We start from the raw sequence: 15,421 nt of genomic DNA, 5'->3' as shown, positions 1-15,421 counted from the left end.
GTGGAACACATGCCCCCTGCATTGGCAGGTGGATTCTTACTGTGCCATCAGCAAAGTCCCTAAAGTTTCTGTTTTTATTTCAAATACAGTTAATATTATTAGATATGACCCACATAAACAAAAGCTCTTTGGGGTCCTCATTAATTAAAGGCATTAAAGGGGTCCTGAGGTCAAGCTACTCTATACACCAACTATAAGCACTTTTATCTCAAAAAGAATGTGCTTGGAGCTTGTAAAGAATACAGACGCAAGATGGACAGTTAGAAAAATTAAATGGAAATGTAAGGTTCCATAGTCCAGGACTCCATTACTTAATGTAATGACACTTTATTACCTATTTTTTTGGCTGAGCCGTATGGCTTGTAGGATTGTAGTTCCCTGACCAATAACTGAACCCAGGCCACCACTACAGTGAAGCGCTGAGTCCTAACCACTGGACTGCCAGGGAATTCCTGACATTTATTTTAAAGAGTAACAAATTATGTTTGCCCATCAGAACTTTCAAATCCATCCCAAATTTCTGGGAAACTAAACACTGAATTGGCTGCATGCTGATTCCTCACCTAGTGGGGTAAGCCAGGGCAGTGTGACAGGGTGCCAGGAGTTACAAGGCTGCCACTGTCATAGAAGGATTAAGGTTATAATGAGGTAAAAGTACACATAAAATTCTTTTTTTTAAAAGTCTTTATATCAGATTGCTTCTCTGGATGTTAGAAGAAGAATAAGATCTTAGTTAACAAAATTGCAAGAAGTCAATAGAAAAGTTGAGATCTCTACTGCTTCTAAAAGCTGCGAACATCCTAATGAGGGTTATTTGTGTGGCAAATCAAGAGCTCACTTTCACAGTACTCTTCCTCACATCTGCACTAATGTAGTAAGTAGGAGTCAATACATTAACAAAACAGCTCACTTACAATTTTGTTAAAAAGAATTAAATGCAGGCAAATAGGAAAATCTTCAATTAGAAATCAACTTAGTCTCTCAGGCTTTAATTTTTATTTTTGGTTGTACTGGATCTTTGTTGTTCTATGCAGGCTTTGCATTGAGGTGGCTTCTCGTTGTCGGGCACAGGCTCGGGCGCGGGTTTCCGTAGCTGCAGCACACAGGCTCAGCAGCTGCAGCTTCCGTGCTGGAGTGCAGGCTCAGGAGCTGTGCGGTACCAATCTAGTCGCTCCCTGGCATGCGCAATCGTCCCAGGCCAGGGACTGAACTGTTGTCGCCTGCATTGGCAGGCAGATTCTCATCCACTGTGGCACCAGGGGAAGTCCTTCTCATGCTTTCTCGAAAAGTAAAAGTGTTAGGTGCTCAGTCATGTCCGACTCTTTGCAACCCCATCGACTGTAGCCCGCCAGGCTCCTCTGTCCATAGCATTCTCCAGGCAAGAATACTGGAGTGGGATGCCGTTTCTTTAACTACACTCATATTCTAGGAATATGAGGTTCTGGGGTTTGACATATAGGTTAAAATGACATGTGGTAAAATGGTTGGCACAGTGACTGGTGCATAGGACATTCCTGACATTTAAGCACATTTACATAAATAATAAAAATGAGATGCAGAGAACAAACATTTACAGCATATATGTCAGTGCTGCTGAACTCACCATTTAATTACTCAACACTTTCAAATTTTAAATTCATTACAGAAAAAATATAAAAGTCAGATAAATTGATCAAGGTGTCACACAGAAAGTGAGAGGCTGAAATAGGATTAGATCTGCTTCCAAGTCCATGCTCTTTCTACAATGCAATGCTGTCTCCTGGGACAGCACACAAAGCCAGTTTGTTTCAGAAATCTATTCACCGTTAAGGTGTGTTCTGTGCTCAGGACAGTTAGCCTTATTTCACTATTTCATAAATATTTGAGAGAAAAAAAGTATTAACCCTTCCCTCCAAATGTAAGTAACTATAGGCCTCAATTTATTAGTGACTAGCCCCTAACCAATAGCATTATGGATATCATTCAGGCAATTTATTAAAATTTTTAAAAAAGTAAACATCCAAAGTACTGTACAAGAACACTGTATACATTTATGGTTCCTAAAGATCATAACAGAGAAGTAAAAAACATCTGAAGAGGGAAAAAAAGTGAATCTGGAATGGCAGTGGAGAGTCACACAAGTGTATGTAAATTGCAAGAACAGTAACTAATTCTCCTTCACGCCCCCAAATATTAAGCAAATGTTCATTAAACTGAATGGAACCCCAATGAGGCAAGTTTTGTTTTCCTTTCATGGGCTCTGAAACAAAAACTACTAGTAAAACAGCAAACTGTATGTTGAGACACAGTAATAACTGAGGTAGGGGCTCACTTGTCTACAGAAGTACAGCACTGGAAGAAGCCATAGTACAAAAAATGCTTGAGATAAATCTCAGTTTTATTTAAAAAAATTTTTTAAACACAAAAGTTTAGAAACAAACTATTTCTTTTAAGGACTGGATATATTTGAGAAGGTGATGCTATACTTCTCAATTTAAAGAAAAAATTGAAGATTACAGATTTCAAGTATCAGTGAAGATACTCTCCATGCTGCTTACCAGAGCCTGGTTTGATTGCTCTGAAGTAACAGCACTTGAAAGCTCCTATTCTTTGAAACTAATTTAAACACATTGAATTGTTGAAAGATTAAAAACCACAGTCAGCTAATTACACTCTCTCTCATCTCTTATTCAGCAAATGAATCACTTTTCATTACTGCTTAGCAGAAGTACATGAATTTCTGCCTAATTAGAAATGTTGTAGATGGAACATTAGCAAAAATGGAGCAGGTCAGGATATCTTTGCTGCTTCATTTTTAATTCCTAACAGTAGAGTCTGATAGGAAGGAATAGAGAAGTCATTAAATAATTTTAAATTATTTATAAAAATTACTTTACCCAAATTATAATTATTTTTTCCCCAAACGGTTTCAAATGTCTAACATAATGAAAGAAAAAGCAGTTCAACATTGATTTTAATGAACATTTTAATGTTATGTATAACAGAACTTTATGAATACAATGGAAACAAAGTTTCATCAATTTAATTAAAAAAATTTCAACACAAAGTGGGGAGGTAATAATTTGATACCTATATTATTCATTTTAAAAAATATTCCCAGCTTGAGGGTGAAACAATTTTGCATTCCAAACTCTAGAATCATGATTTTCATGTGAGCTTAATGCAGAATTATAGCAGGAAAACAAAAACATCTTAATTAATTTCCTTTATTTGCATTAAATCAATAAAATCTTTGACTGCTACAGGTCTCCTTTAATAATATAGATATTTAACTCGCCTCTATTGGAACCATATTGCTAATGCCATATTATATACACTCAAAACCAAAACAAAACAATACTGTATAAAATCTAAAAGCCAACATTGTTGAATTCTTACATTTATATTTAAGGTCTTAATGAATTTTCACCTTTTCAATTTTTTTAAAAGACACCAAAAAAAATAAATATTTTTCTCTTTGACTGTTCCTATTATGTGGTGGCTACAAGGATAAACATGGAAGGGAAGTCTTACCAAGTTAATCACTGCAAAGTGTAAATAATGACTGCTAAAACCAAAAATACTGGAGGTTTTTTTTCTTTAAAGGAAACCATAGAGCAGTCCCGAAAAAAATATTTTTTCTAGTTCTGCACAGGATAATTATAGCAGAAGAAATGGGAAAAGTCCCATAGCTGTCACCAATTGCTTAAAGAGGTTTTGTTACAATAAAAATTTGGATAGTATAATAGCAGTGTTGTTGGAACATTAGCAAAAGTATATACATTCCAGTTACCTTTGATTTAGCCATAATCACATATGTATGCCTTTTTTGGACAAAAATATATATTTTTATAAAAAACTGATCATCCAACTTTAATGATTTCATATATGGACTCAAGAGTGGTAGTAAAAGGAACAGACCCAATTGTGACAAGGTGATTCAGGGACAGAAAAATCAAGTTCTTCAGGAAAAGAAAAGTATAAAATTAGATATTCAAACATGTTTATTCAGCCCTAGTCTTCCCACATATTATGATATTAAAATTGGCTCTTCAATTTATAAAGGCTTTCAACGATCTCACTACCCCATTTGTGGTCTCACTGGAAAAATGTTTCAGACTGCCTCATCAAGTGCCCTTGCCTGGCCATCTAAAATACTAGACATTTCACTTTTATAAAACAGCCTTTTTGGCTCTTAATGTAGGTTTATTTTAATTAATTGATAAAAGAAAGGGGAGTTGATTAGCATTTTCCATCCCAACATCACCTATCTACACCACTAAAAATCCTTCACTCAATCTGTTCCTTTATATTCTCTTATTTGCTAAAGTTGGCGAAATTTGCAAAGGCATCTTGCTTGGGTTGCACAGTTCCAGAAGTCATGGCTAAGCTGGGCATGCCCATTCCCATTGTGCCTGTCAGGCCCATCCCTGTAGTTGACATCCCTATGTTCATATTCATGCCCATCATGCTCTGGTTCATCATTGGACTATTTCCAAGAGGGGCCATTCCCATGGTGCCAGTCATCACATTGGGCATGCTCATAGGCATGGGTCCCCCCATCAAAGGATTAGTTTGAGGCCGGACAGGAAGCATGTTCGATGGAGAACTGAGGTTTACAGCTCCGAAACTTTGGGTCATCATATTCATAGGCTGTTGCATATCTAACAGAAGAAGAGACAAAAGAACTTTACCATTCTGGATTCTTAGACTTAGAGAGCAGAAAAATAATACAATCTTCCTGACCATCAATACTTGTAAGCCCCAATAAAATTACTTCATAGTGATTTTATAAGAGAAGTCAATTGTCAATTAACTTGTATTGATTACTCATGAGAAATATTCAGCGGCTGTCAGCTCTGGTTTCCCCAAGATGTAGAAACATAGGAGTGGCCTGGGGGAAAACATCAGGCAATTTAAAATCATTCCTATAAAATCTATTATTGAATCCAACCTAACAAGTTGTCAAGAGCTATTGTGTATCAAAACCTTTAAAAAGGTTTATCCTTTGACTTGCTCTATTTTTAGAACATCATACTAAGGGGAAAAAAATCACAAGTACAAAGATTTACACAAAATCATGGAGTTATTTATAGCAAAAAGCTGGAAACAATGGAAATAGAGAACTGCACAGTAATACGATAGGTAACTATAAAGATACAAAAATCATACTTTCTTAAGAATATTCAACAGGAAAAACAACAATTTAATGTTGAATGTGAACTCCAAGAAATACAGACATAACGCTCTCAAGCATTAAAAATGGATGGAATGTGAAGAAATATCAATTAATGGTGATTATCCCTGGATTATGGAGTTCAGATGAGTTTTGTTTCCTTGACATATTTGCCTATGTTAAAAACAGTATTTTTTATTTTAGTGATCAGGCTCCCAAAACTCACCATCATACAATAAATGTTATCATGCTAAGACCAGAATACAAAGCAATTTAATGCGGCAGGAGGGATACCAGATCTTATGTGAAAAAAAAATCTTAATGTGAACACAAAGCTGCCTTCAATACGTTTTAAAGTAGTCCTGGCATAAGGGCAAAGGATTACAAGCACACAAACAAATGGATGTCTTGCAGTAACTTACTCTGTTGTTGAATCATTGTATTGAGTGATGGCTGCTGGGGTTTGGAAGGCTGCATACCAGGTAGTAAGTTGTCTAGGCTGATGTTTACACTGGGGTCAGACCAAGTAGAGGGCAGGGTTTTGTTGACTGACTTCTGGACCATATCTGTATTCTGATTATAGAGAGGATTAGGCTTCTGCAGCACTGTGCTAACATTTTGCAAAGGCTGGAAAATAGAAAAATGCTCTAAAAATTAAGTATCTTATCTATAAAGATTATCAAATGGCAGGTTAATCACAGTAACTCCGAATACTGATATATACTAGACTTTGTAATAAACTTCTGAAACTTTTAATGTTCTATATTAAGGTCTTCAATACCCTTCCTGTACCACTAGCCTCCCATAATATTCCTCCTGAAGTCCAAATCATATTTGGAGAAAAAACTAAGATATTTACATTAACAATTATCCTCCCATCACCCCAAGTCTAGAAGCCACCATTCCAAGGTAACTACTAACTTCAGGTTAGTACAACTTTAAGTAAATACACAAGTGAAAATTTCTTCTTACAAAATGGAATTCAGGGTATAAGTTCTCATGCTAAAAAAAAAAAAAAAAGGCAAAACCATCAAGACAGCAAATTATACTCCAGAAAACCCAACTGATATATCCTTGCTCCATGTACATTTCTATTACCTAAAGTGAACAACACTAGTGGAACTTGCTATAATATGGACCAATTCAGGAGGAGAGATTCAGGAAAAAGAAGCAGAGGTACCTGGTCATTACTACCAGAATAACTGCAGAAAGGACAGAAAAAGGGAGAGATAGGAGTAGGAGGAATAATTAAAAATGGACCAATGCAAAGAATCACAACACAGATGCAACTAAGATTGTAAATAAGTAGACTGGCTTTATGATAAGACCATACGAAAGAAATGCTATAAAGAATAAACTAGCTTGGGCTTGTTCAGTTCAATTTAATGGCACTGGTATGGCTTTTATGTCCTTTGTTTTTAATGTTAGGTCTAATATCTGTTATACAGATGAGTCACCTTTCTGTTTCTTCCGTCTCTCCCTTCATCCTAACACCCCAAAGAAGGTAATCTACACATTAAACTGAATAATTAGCATCATAAGCAAATATTCTGAATAGCCTGAGTCAAAAATAGCAAGTTCCTGGTACACCTTCAGACAAATATGCACTTGTTTTAGTTCTAAGTGAGTATCAGGTGATTTAGATTTAATTTTTAAAAGTGAATTACAAAGTTCCTATTCAGTTGTCTTTAGGAAAGTGAGAGTTGAAAGCCTATATAAACAGTATATAATGTATAGGAGGCCTAGAATAGGGAAGTACATTATTTTAGAGAATAATCTTCTATATTAGCAATATATCTCTATTCCTTCTTCTTAAAAACACTTTTTTAAACTATTAAAATAAATACCAATTATTTGTTCAATAAAATTTTCAGCAAATGCCTCCTCTGTGAAAGGCATCACACTTGGCTTTGCATGGACAGCCAGATGGGTGGGAAAGCCTTGCCCTGGAGAACCAGAAGACTATTCCAGGGGAAAGAGCACAAGGTAAATGCAATGTACAAAAGCAATCATGTATCACATACTTATATTTTTCTGTTTTATGCCAACCTTCCATTAGATTAGTCACAGCACACCAAAAATTATGAATTACCATTTCCAAGGGAGGCAGGTAACTTACCTGTGATCTTGACATGGGCAAACCCAGCCCTACAGTATTAGTGCTCATCATGGAGAAATTCATACTCTGGGAAGATGTCATGGTTGCCTGTGATGAGCCCATAAGATCAAATAGGTCTGAGGAATTTGAGGCAGCTGGAGGTGGACCTAAAGCTGGTTGTGAGCTACTGACAAGCTCTACAGCTGGCTGTGAGGCACTGCCGAAGAGCTCGCCACTGGCAGCAACAGGGACTGATGGGGCTTGGTTGAAGGCACTCCAGTCACCAAAGTCTCCATTCCCACTTGTTGCTGTTACTGAGAAAAAAAGAATGATAAGGGTAAGAAAGTTTCTGAGATGCCCAGAACAAATGTAACAATCTACCAACTGAAACAAATTAGAGCTGATCTGTGTCCATCCAAATTAGCATCTGTAGGTACCATCTCCATCTGGATGTTATTTTTTCTCATGAATATTCCATGAGTGTTATTTAACAAGGTGGCAAAGAAAAAATAAAAACTTCCACATATAAAGTAAAATCCACCTCTGGCCATTGGCAGGTCTAAGGTAACAACAAGAAATGATAGAAACCAAAACTTTCCTTTAACCTAAGCATGCATATCAACTATGTTTCTAGCTAAATTAATATGAACTAGCCTGAGCTCCCCTCAAAACAAGAACAAAACTCTAAACTGGTTAAACCTTTCGCTGGGAGAGTTCATTCATTATTTGGAAAGGGTCAAAGAGAAAGCAAGCTATGACTTATACCATCTCATGGAAATAAAACCCCAAATTCATTAAAACATGAAACAAAAACACAACGAAATTAAGAGCAGGACTAGTAAATTTCTGTAAGAAGTTCTCACCCATTTGGCCATGCTTCCACTTACAATACAAAGGCTACAGAGAGCTATGATATAACCTTAGAAAACTGCTCACTTCAAATGGAACTGTTCAATCTATTTACATTAAAAAGTGGGGCAAGTCTTAAGAGGGGAACTCCTGCTAATATTTTTTTAAAAAGGAACAAAACTATCACTATGCTTCAAAGTATAATAAGTTTAAGAACTTAAAAAAATTTTTTTAATTAGTCTATACAAAATAAACAAATCTTACTTCAAGAAAGGGACAAATAGATACATGTGAATTAATGGAAGTTGAAAAAAGCAAAGGTGAAGAAAGAGCTACATGTAAACTGTCATCTGAAAGTGAATAATATGCAGTTCCAAGTTAATTAACACCATTTCTTTGCTATCTTCACTTACAACTTGGAAATACATTTTGTCTAGCCTAAAAGGTAAGCAACCACTTCAATACTGTATCTCATTATGCTGAATATCAAAAGAGAACAATACATTAAGTCTTTACAATTATATTCTTCTATTACCATATTATATTATAAGCACCCTCAAAAGAGAAAATAATTCATTAGAAACCCCAAGCTCTATCAACAATTTAATGTAAGAACTGGGCTAATATTCATTACCTCAGGGTTTTGCTAAAATATGTCTTTGATCTTCTTTACAAAAACGACTGAATTAAGTTTTGCAATTAGTTCTATATATTAAACAATTTAAATTAATTTAAAGAAGACTGCTGGATAAAGGTAAACTGTATGCTGATTTTCTATCTACTTGATCTAGAAAACAGAGTAAGAATGGAAACTGGGGCAAAATGTGTTGCCCCTTCTGAAAACTTTATCTGAAATGATTAATCATGAGAGGAAGAGATTTCTAGTGAGGCATATATTGTTCAGAAATGATTAATCATTGTTGCAACAGTTTCAGCCCCTTGCGTAATGGTGATCAGGTTATATTAATCACACGCATACAGATGAAGAGATGCATCACTTACCAACATTAACATATTTGAATTATTTGCATAGTAGGCAACTTTATATACATAAAACTTTTGAGAATTACACAAGCAGCCTATAAAACCGGGGCAATGCTTATTTTCCACTTTGATTTGCCTAAAGTAAGGTATTAATGTTTAGAAGTCATAGTCACCCTTTTAAAATGAAGCACTTCATTACTCCACAATGCTAATTTCTGGGAAATACTTGGAATTTATACAAGTTGTCCAAATAACCCAACTCACATTAAAAACTATGCAACTTTCTTCCTAAATCCTCACAAACCTAAACTAGCTGTTACTAAATATAAATTTTAATCTAATTTAATGGGGACATACAACTCTACTTAAAATAAGACTAATTAAGTTAAATATTTTCTCCTTGCCTCACCTCATGCTTATGATTTTTAAATGTAAGTTTTTTATACTATCTCTCAAATTTGAGACCGACCAGATTTTATGGAAAAAACATTAGAACCAACACTTTACAACCTAAGAGACACTTAATAATGAACTTAAGACTCCATTCTACACATTTCTATGGACATTACCAAGAACCATGACAAGAAGCATTATTCCCAATCTTAGAAAGGTAGAGGCTCGTATACTAAAGCATATGGCAGAGGCAGTAAGATAAAACATATTAATAAAAAGGGGGAAAAATACAAGCCCTTCACTCAATCCACGATGTTTAAGTCTGTATTTGCTTAGATGTTAGCACTTTTTTGCCATCAAAAAAAAAATTGAGGGTCTAATTGATATGTAACATTCTGTTAGTTTCAGGTAGACAACATAATGATTTGATCTTTACAAATACTGTGAATGGATCACAGCAAATCTAGGGTATTTTAAATTTTCTTATTTAACTAACATGGAATGAGGAAGTTTTATTTTCCTCACATTCAAGGATATGTCAAAATGAAGTTCAGTTATTTTTCATAAAAATTCTCTTAAGATACCTAAATTTCAAAGAAATTAATTTTGGCAAAACAGTCTGCCCAATTCCAATGTCCTTGAATTTCATTCAAGAATATCATTAATATTTTCTTTTGCTAACACGAGATTTATACTTATTCACACTCCTACCCACCTACCCCCACCCACTTCCTCCCTCCAGAGGAAACTAAACAAGAGTCACTTATGAGTGAGGAGAACTTTATTTAGGTGTACCTGAGTAGTTTGCAATGAAATTAATTCATTGGGCACATCTAGGATACTAGTCTAATAAAATACCTTTGTGAATAAGTTATTTAATAAGTGGGAATTACAAATACTACAAGTAGAAAAATGGCCAAAAGAAGCAGATAGGGAATAGGGTGGGGGAAGAGCTGTTTTGGTAACCTTTTCACTGCCTCTAGATTTCTGGCCAGTCAAATCATATCATACCTTGGGAAGGGAAGTTGCCTGATGCAGCAGCTGAGCCAAAGTCAGCAAATCCTCCAAATAAGTCAGCTGAGCCTCCTAGAAATTAAATATGAGGGAAAAATTGTTAGGACCACAGCACAATTGACAGCAGTTTTATTAGGAAGCTATTTTAGCACAGTACTCAAAAATTACTCAATATATTAGACCCCAAGACCTATCATAAAAGCTAGTTAGCTGATCTAGCTTTTTATGCCACCATGTTCCCTTTCATCTATCACCAACTCTCTAACATCCTCAGTTCTATATCTCTACTGATTGATACAACTGTTATTAAAGTTATCCCTTACTTAGACTTCATAAACCTAATGTAGGCATACAGTTTATCTGGCTAATTACGGCCTTTATAAGAATCTTCAATGGATGCTAAAACCTGGGAAACATGTTTCTGGGTAATAAGATAATCCCATATTCTCAAATCATCACCCTACAGATTATTTACAAATAAAAAGGGATGAAGCTATTTTTACAATGCAGAAATTAGATGGATATCATCTTAAACAATGTCAGGTGCTCAAACTTAATGTCACTAATAACTGGAGAAAATAGTACTCATAGGCCTTCTAATGTAAGGGACTAAAAAAGAGATCATCACCCATGTAGAAATTCTTTCCCAGAATATTTAACGGGAATCCAGTCATGAGGAATAAATCAGACAAATACAAACTGAGGGATATTCTGCAAAACAACTCTCCAGACTTTTCAGAACATGTCATCATAAAAGACAAAAAAGACTGGGACCACTCCAGATTAAAGAAGCCTAAAGGAACATGACAAGTAAACGAAATGCATGAAATGATGTAATTGAGATACCAAGGAAATGTGAATATGGTCTATTATACAGTAATACTATTTTAATGTTAAATTCCCAAAGTATGATCATTATATTATGATGATGATGGAAAATGTCCTTGTTGTAAGGAGACATATACTCAAGTATTTTAGGGTAAAATGTCACAATGCTTGTAATTCTCTCTCAAACAGTGTACAATAAGAAAAAAAAAAAGAACTAGAAAGAGAAACTGTGACACATTTTCTGCAGCTTGATATTTTAAAAAATAGAAATAGGAAAAAAAAAAACCTTGAAGTTGATCTGCACAGAAGTCAGTTTTAATAACTACAGGAAAAAGAATGAATGCAATGATTTAGGTGGACCTTTTTTTTCCTCCTACTATTTACTTGCAAATACATGCATTTTTAGTATTTGAAAAAATAGTAGCTTTCTGCTACTTCCAGACTGGTGTTTCTAAAGAGGTGAGATTCAAATCCTAAGGCTGCAGGTCAAACTCTGCTTGCATAACATCACATTCTCATACAAATTTTCACTTGTAAACACTACATAAATAAGAATATTTCCTTTTATCTACAATTTGAACAGTAACATTGTTAAATTTTATATTCCACTTCTTAATTCAGTTACCAAGGAAATAGCAATAGTCGATAGATCTAAAACCTTAAATAGCTGTCCTTGTTTTTTGTTTGTCCTTAAAGATTTCACCTCTTAAAAAGAGTCACAACCTTAGAAATTTAGAGCAGCAGTTCAATTATAGTGCTTTTAGTGTTATGTGAACATTATATAGGTTACATCACAGCTGCTTAGCCTGCAGTGCTTAGAAACTAGCCAGGTGGGACTAGAACATCTGGGCTGCACTCAAACACCACCAGGGACAGCTTCCAACATCTGGTGCCATTTCTGAATTGTCTTATCGCTGCAAGACATTCTGCCCCATCTGCTACACTCAACTGGGTTAATTAAACTAGAACCATCTCCCCTTCTTAATAAATGGCCAGCAGTAATAAAAGGAACAAATCAGTTTCTGATACATGTATACTTGGTATTTCTTTTTAATGCACATTTACTATAGTCACCTATCAGCAGGACTAACGAATTCCTCATTTCTTCACCTCATAAAAGATGCACAAATTCACATATATACCCATTCACCATGAACTAACGTCCATGAAGGCCAAGGTTCTCTACTCTGAGCAACAATTACAGCTCACATGTCTACTTCTGCTTTATCTAAAGATAAATATCATAATGACTTCTCTCTAAAGGTACATATGTCATAATATATACAAAAGATGATGGGTACAAAAGATCAGTGAGCTATATTTTTTACCTATATAAACAAGCACATATGATCCAAGTATACAGTCAGGTAACAGAAAGATAATCTTTTATTATAGCATTAAGGGATTATTAATAGAAGGAAAACTGGGGATTATTTTCATTTTCTTCATTTAAGCAGTGAATAGATGTCAATATGTAATTTATTATGCCAAATAAGTTAGGGATTTTCAAATCTTATCCAGTCTGGGCTACAAAGAAAATTCATGCTGTGAAGAAAAGCACTGAATAACGTGAAATCGTAATTTCACACTGGTGACATATTTTATTTTTGTCACATCCTGAATTTAATATTTCAAGTGAGAATCTATTTTAGTTATTCTACTGCTCTACCTTTTAACACTTAAACTAAAATTATACAATGTTCATAATGTGTCTACAGCAAATATTATTATTTTCTCCAACCATACTATAGGGAATTTAATTTCAAATATAACTAATTTAAGAACAATGGAGGGGAAAGAGTAGAAACACACATATAAATATTTTACAAATAGAAGCCACCTTTCCTTGAAAGGGATTTAACTTTTCTCCATCTTTTGAAGTACTGCAGATTATGCTTCTACTTGTTTTACATAACGTTGTCCTCAACTTTGGAAACTATCTCAGAAATTAAAAAATCTCTTATTTCATTTAGAAAAGTTTCTCACTCTGAGAAGGGACTATCCATACCTATATGCATGATGTTATGCATACCAATGCTTAAATTTAACAACATTTCTTTATTTAAGCATTTTTCTAGATAACATCTATCTAAGGAAATTTAAATAAGAATAATTTACCAAAAATTGCTGCATGGGGAAGACTGCTAAATTTCACAATAAGAGCTATCCTTCAAGATTCCCACATGAGAGGTGTCATTATAAATGAACCATTTCCATCTGCCTTTTCAGGGCAGCAAGGAGGTTATTTACAGTCACCAGCTGGGAACATGTATTTCCAAAGCAATACTGTGAACAGGAAAAACACAGCTGAACTAGACAGTGCTTTAACTACAAATGGACATTTTCTTTAACAAAGAATTTAATCTAGATTATATTATGAAAACTTTTCCAGGAGGAATTTTAATAAATACAAAATGAAAATACAAAAAATTATAAATATATGATGAATAACTAATATAAATAAATTTTTTTAAAAAAATAAGGATAAACAACCCCATTTTTTTTTAAAAAAAAGGACTAAAGAAATGAATAGACAAGTTACAACTGGCATATAAAACATGAAAAGTTTCAAATTCAGTCATCAAACACATGCAAAATAAAATGAAATACTGTTTTTCTCCTTACCAAAATGCAGTATTTTCAAAGATACTATTTCCCTACTTTTATAACAGAGAAAAGTTTGGAAATAAAACCTAATGTCCAAAAAATAAGATGCTGCCCAGTCAAGTAGATTACAGCATATTTAGATAATGTTAAGATTATAAAGCAAAGGTCTGCAAATATCAACTATTTTTAAAGAATGGTCATGAGACTTTAAGTAAAAAAGAAATTTTTAAAAATGTAATAATAATAAAAATCTTTATCTAGAAGTCTGAAAAAGATATGAAAGATAATGCTTAAATATACTGACTATATAGAAAATATAAAATAAGAATATTCACCCCAATTATTAACAGTTAACTTTATCTCAGTTACAGTAAATCATTTTTTCCATAAAATTTCTAAAATGAGCATACATTACTTTTAATTAGTGAAACAGAATATGGTAAAACATTTTTAGTAAACTTGGTTTAAACTAGAGACAACTCCCATGAAAATTCTAATATATAAATTGGTTTCTAACAACCAGTAACTTGGCTATAACAAGGTAGTTCCTATCCTTGTAAATATCCTCAACTAACTGGGTACAGGGCAACAGGTTCAAATGTATATATAGTGAAGATTTTGGATTTGATGTCTGTTAATCTTATATATTTTTTAACTTAAATTCAAAACATATCGCAAGCCTTGTAAAGTCTTTCGATTTTCTCTTCAACCTCATTAATTGTACTAGAAATAACTTACAGAGTAGTATGTTAATCAAGACCTAAATTCATTAATTACAAAAGGGACAAAGGAGACAACGTAAACTTTTAGGACAATATATACTAAAAAATGAAACAGAATGACTCTTGGCATTGTATTTGTAACTGGCTTATTTTCTAAATACAGCAAATATACTATACATAAAAGTCATCAAAATATCATTTGAGTACAGATCTTCAAAGAACATCACCACAGTGGGATATATCAAGATAGTCTCAAATAAATCTTGATAAATGGGTTTCATATGTGTATTTTTAAACTTGGTTGATATTCCGCAACGATTTTACCACATATACTTCTAAAGATGCTAACAAGAAGGATGTAACAACACATAAAAAAAGAAAATCCATTTTCTCCAAGGAGACATTTTTCTGGTGAGTGGTACAGAAGTCATATCTGCTTAGGTTTACAGTTCATGCCCATATTACTTGCATGATGGCACCATTATAAACACAGGCACATCTGGTAAATGACACCCAAATGGCATACCAAACAGCAATGTTAGTATGGTAGATTCTTTAAGACTTTCTCACATACAGGTGCTAAAGATTTAAAATACAACTTTTTTTCCACTGCTGAATTCAATTTAAAATGTTATTATTACTAAAAATATTTAAATAGAAATTCATGGTAATGAAATTCATCTTACTGATTGGAGGGGGTTCTGCACAAACTGGTTAAACAAACTGTTTCAAATAGAAGAGAACTTTAAAAAATAATTAGGTTGTCAACCC

At 34.0% G+C, this 15,421-nt stretch overlaps 1 protein-coding gene across 2 annotated transcripts in view; it reads right to left on the bottom strand.

Moving 5' to 3' along the window:
• Nucleotides 2,948–15,421, bottom strand: part of CLINT1 (clathrin interactor 1) — a 59,450-nt gene continuing 46,976 nt past the window's right edge. The window contains exons 9-12 of one of the 2 annotated variants that reach the window (XM_018050104.1): nucleotides 10,491–10,565; nucleotides 7,275–7,567; nucleotides 5,578–5,782; nucleotides 2,948–4,643 (exon numbers count right to left, since the gene is read on the bottom strand). In XM_018050104.1, coding sequence (XP_017905593.1) covers nucleotides 4,297–4,643; nucleotides 5,578–5,782; nucleotides 7,275–7,567; nucleotides 10,491–10,565 — 920 coding nt within the window. In that variant the 3' untranslated portion in view covers nucleotides 2,948–4,296. The remainder of the gene's footprint in view (nucleotides 4,644–5,577; nucleotides 5,783–7,274; nucleotides 7,568–10,490; nucleotides 10,566–15,421) is intronic. The other variant, XM_018050105.1, reaches the window with a different exon arrangement.

Source organism: Capra hircus, chromosome 7 (assembly GCF_001704415.2).
Source record: "Capra hircus breed San Clemente chromosome 7, ASM170441v1, whole genome shotgun sequence".
Taxonomy (NCBI): Eukaryota; Metazoa; Chordata; class Mammalia; order Artiodactyla; family Bovidae; genus Capra; species Capra hircus.
The sequence above is the reverse complement of the archived record's forward strand: the minus strand, read 5'-3'. Positions and strand labels throughout refer to the sequence as shown.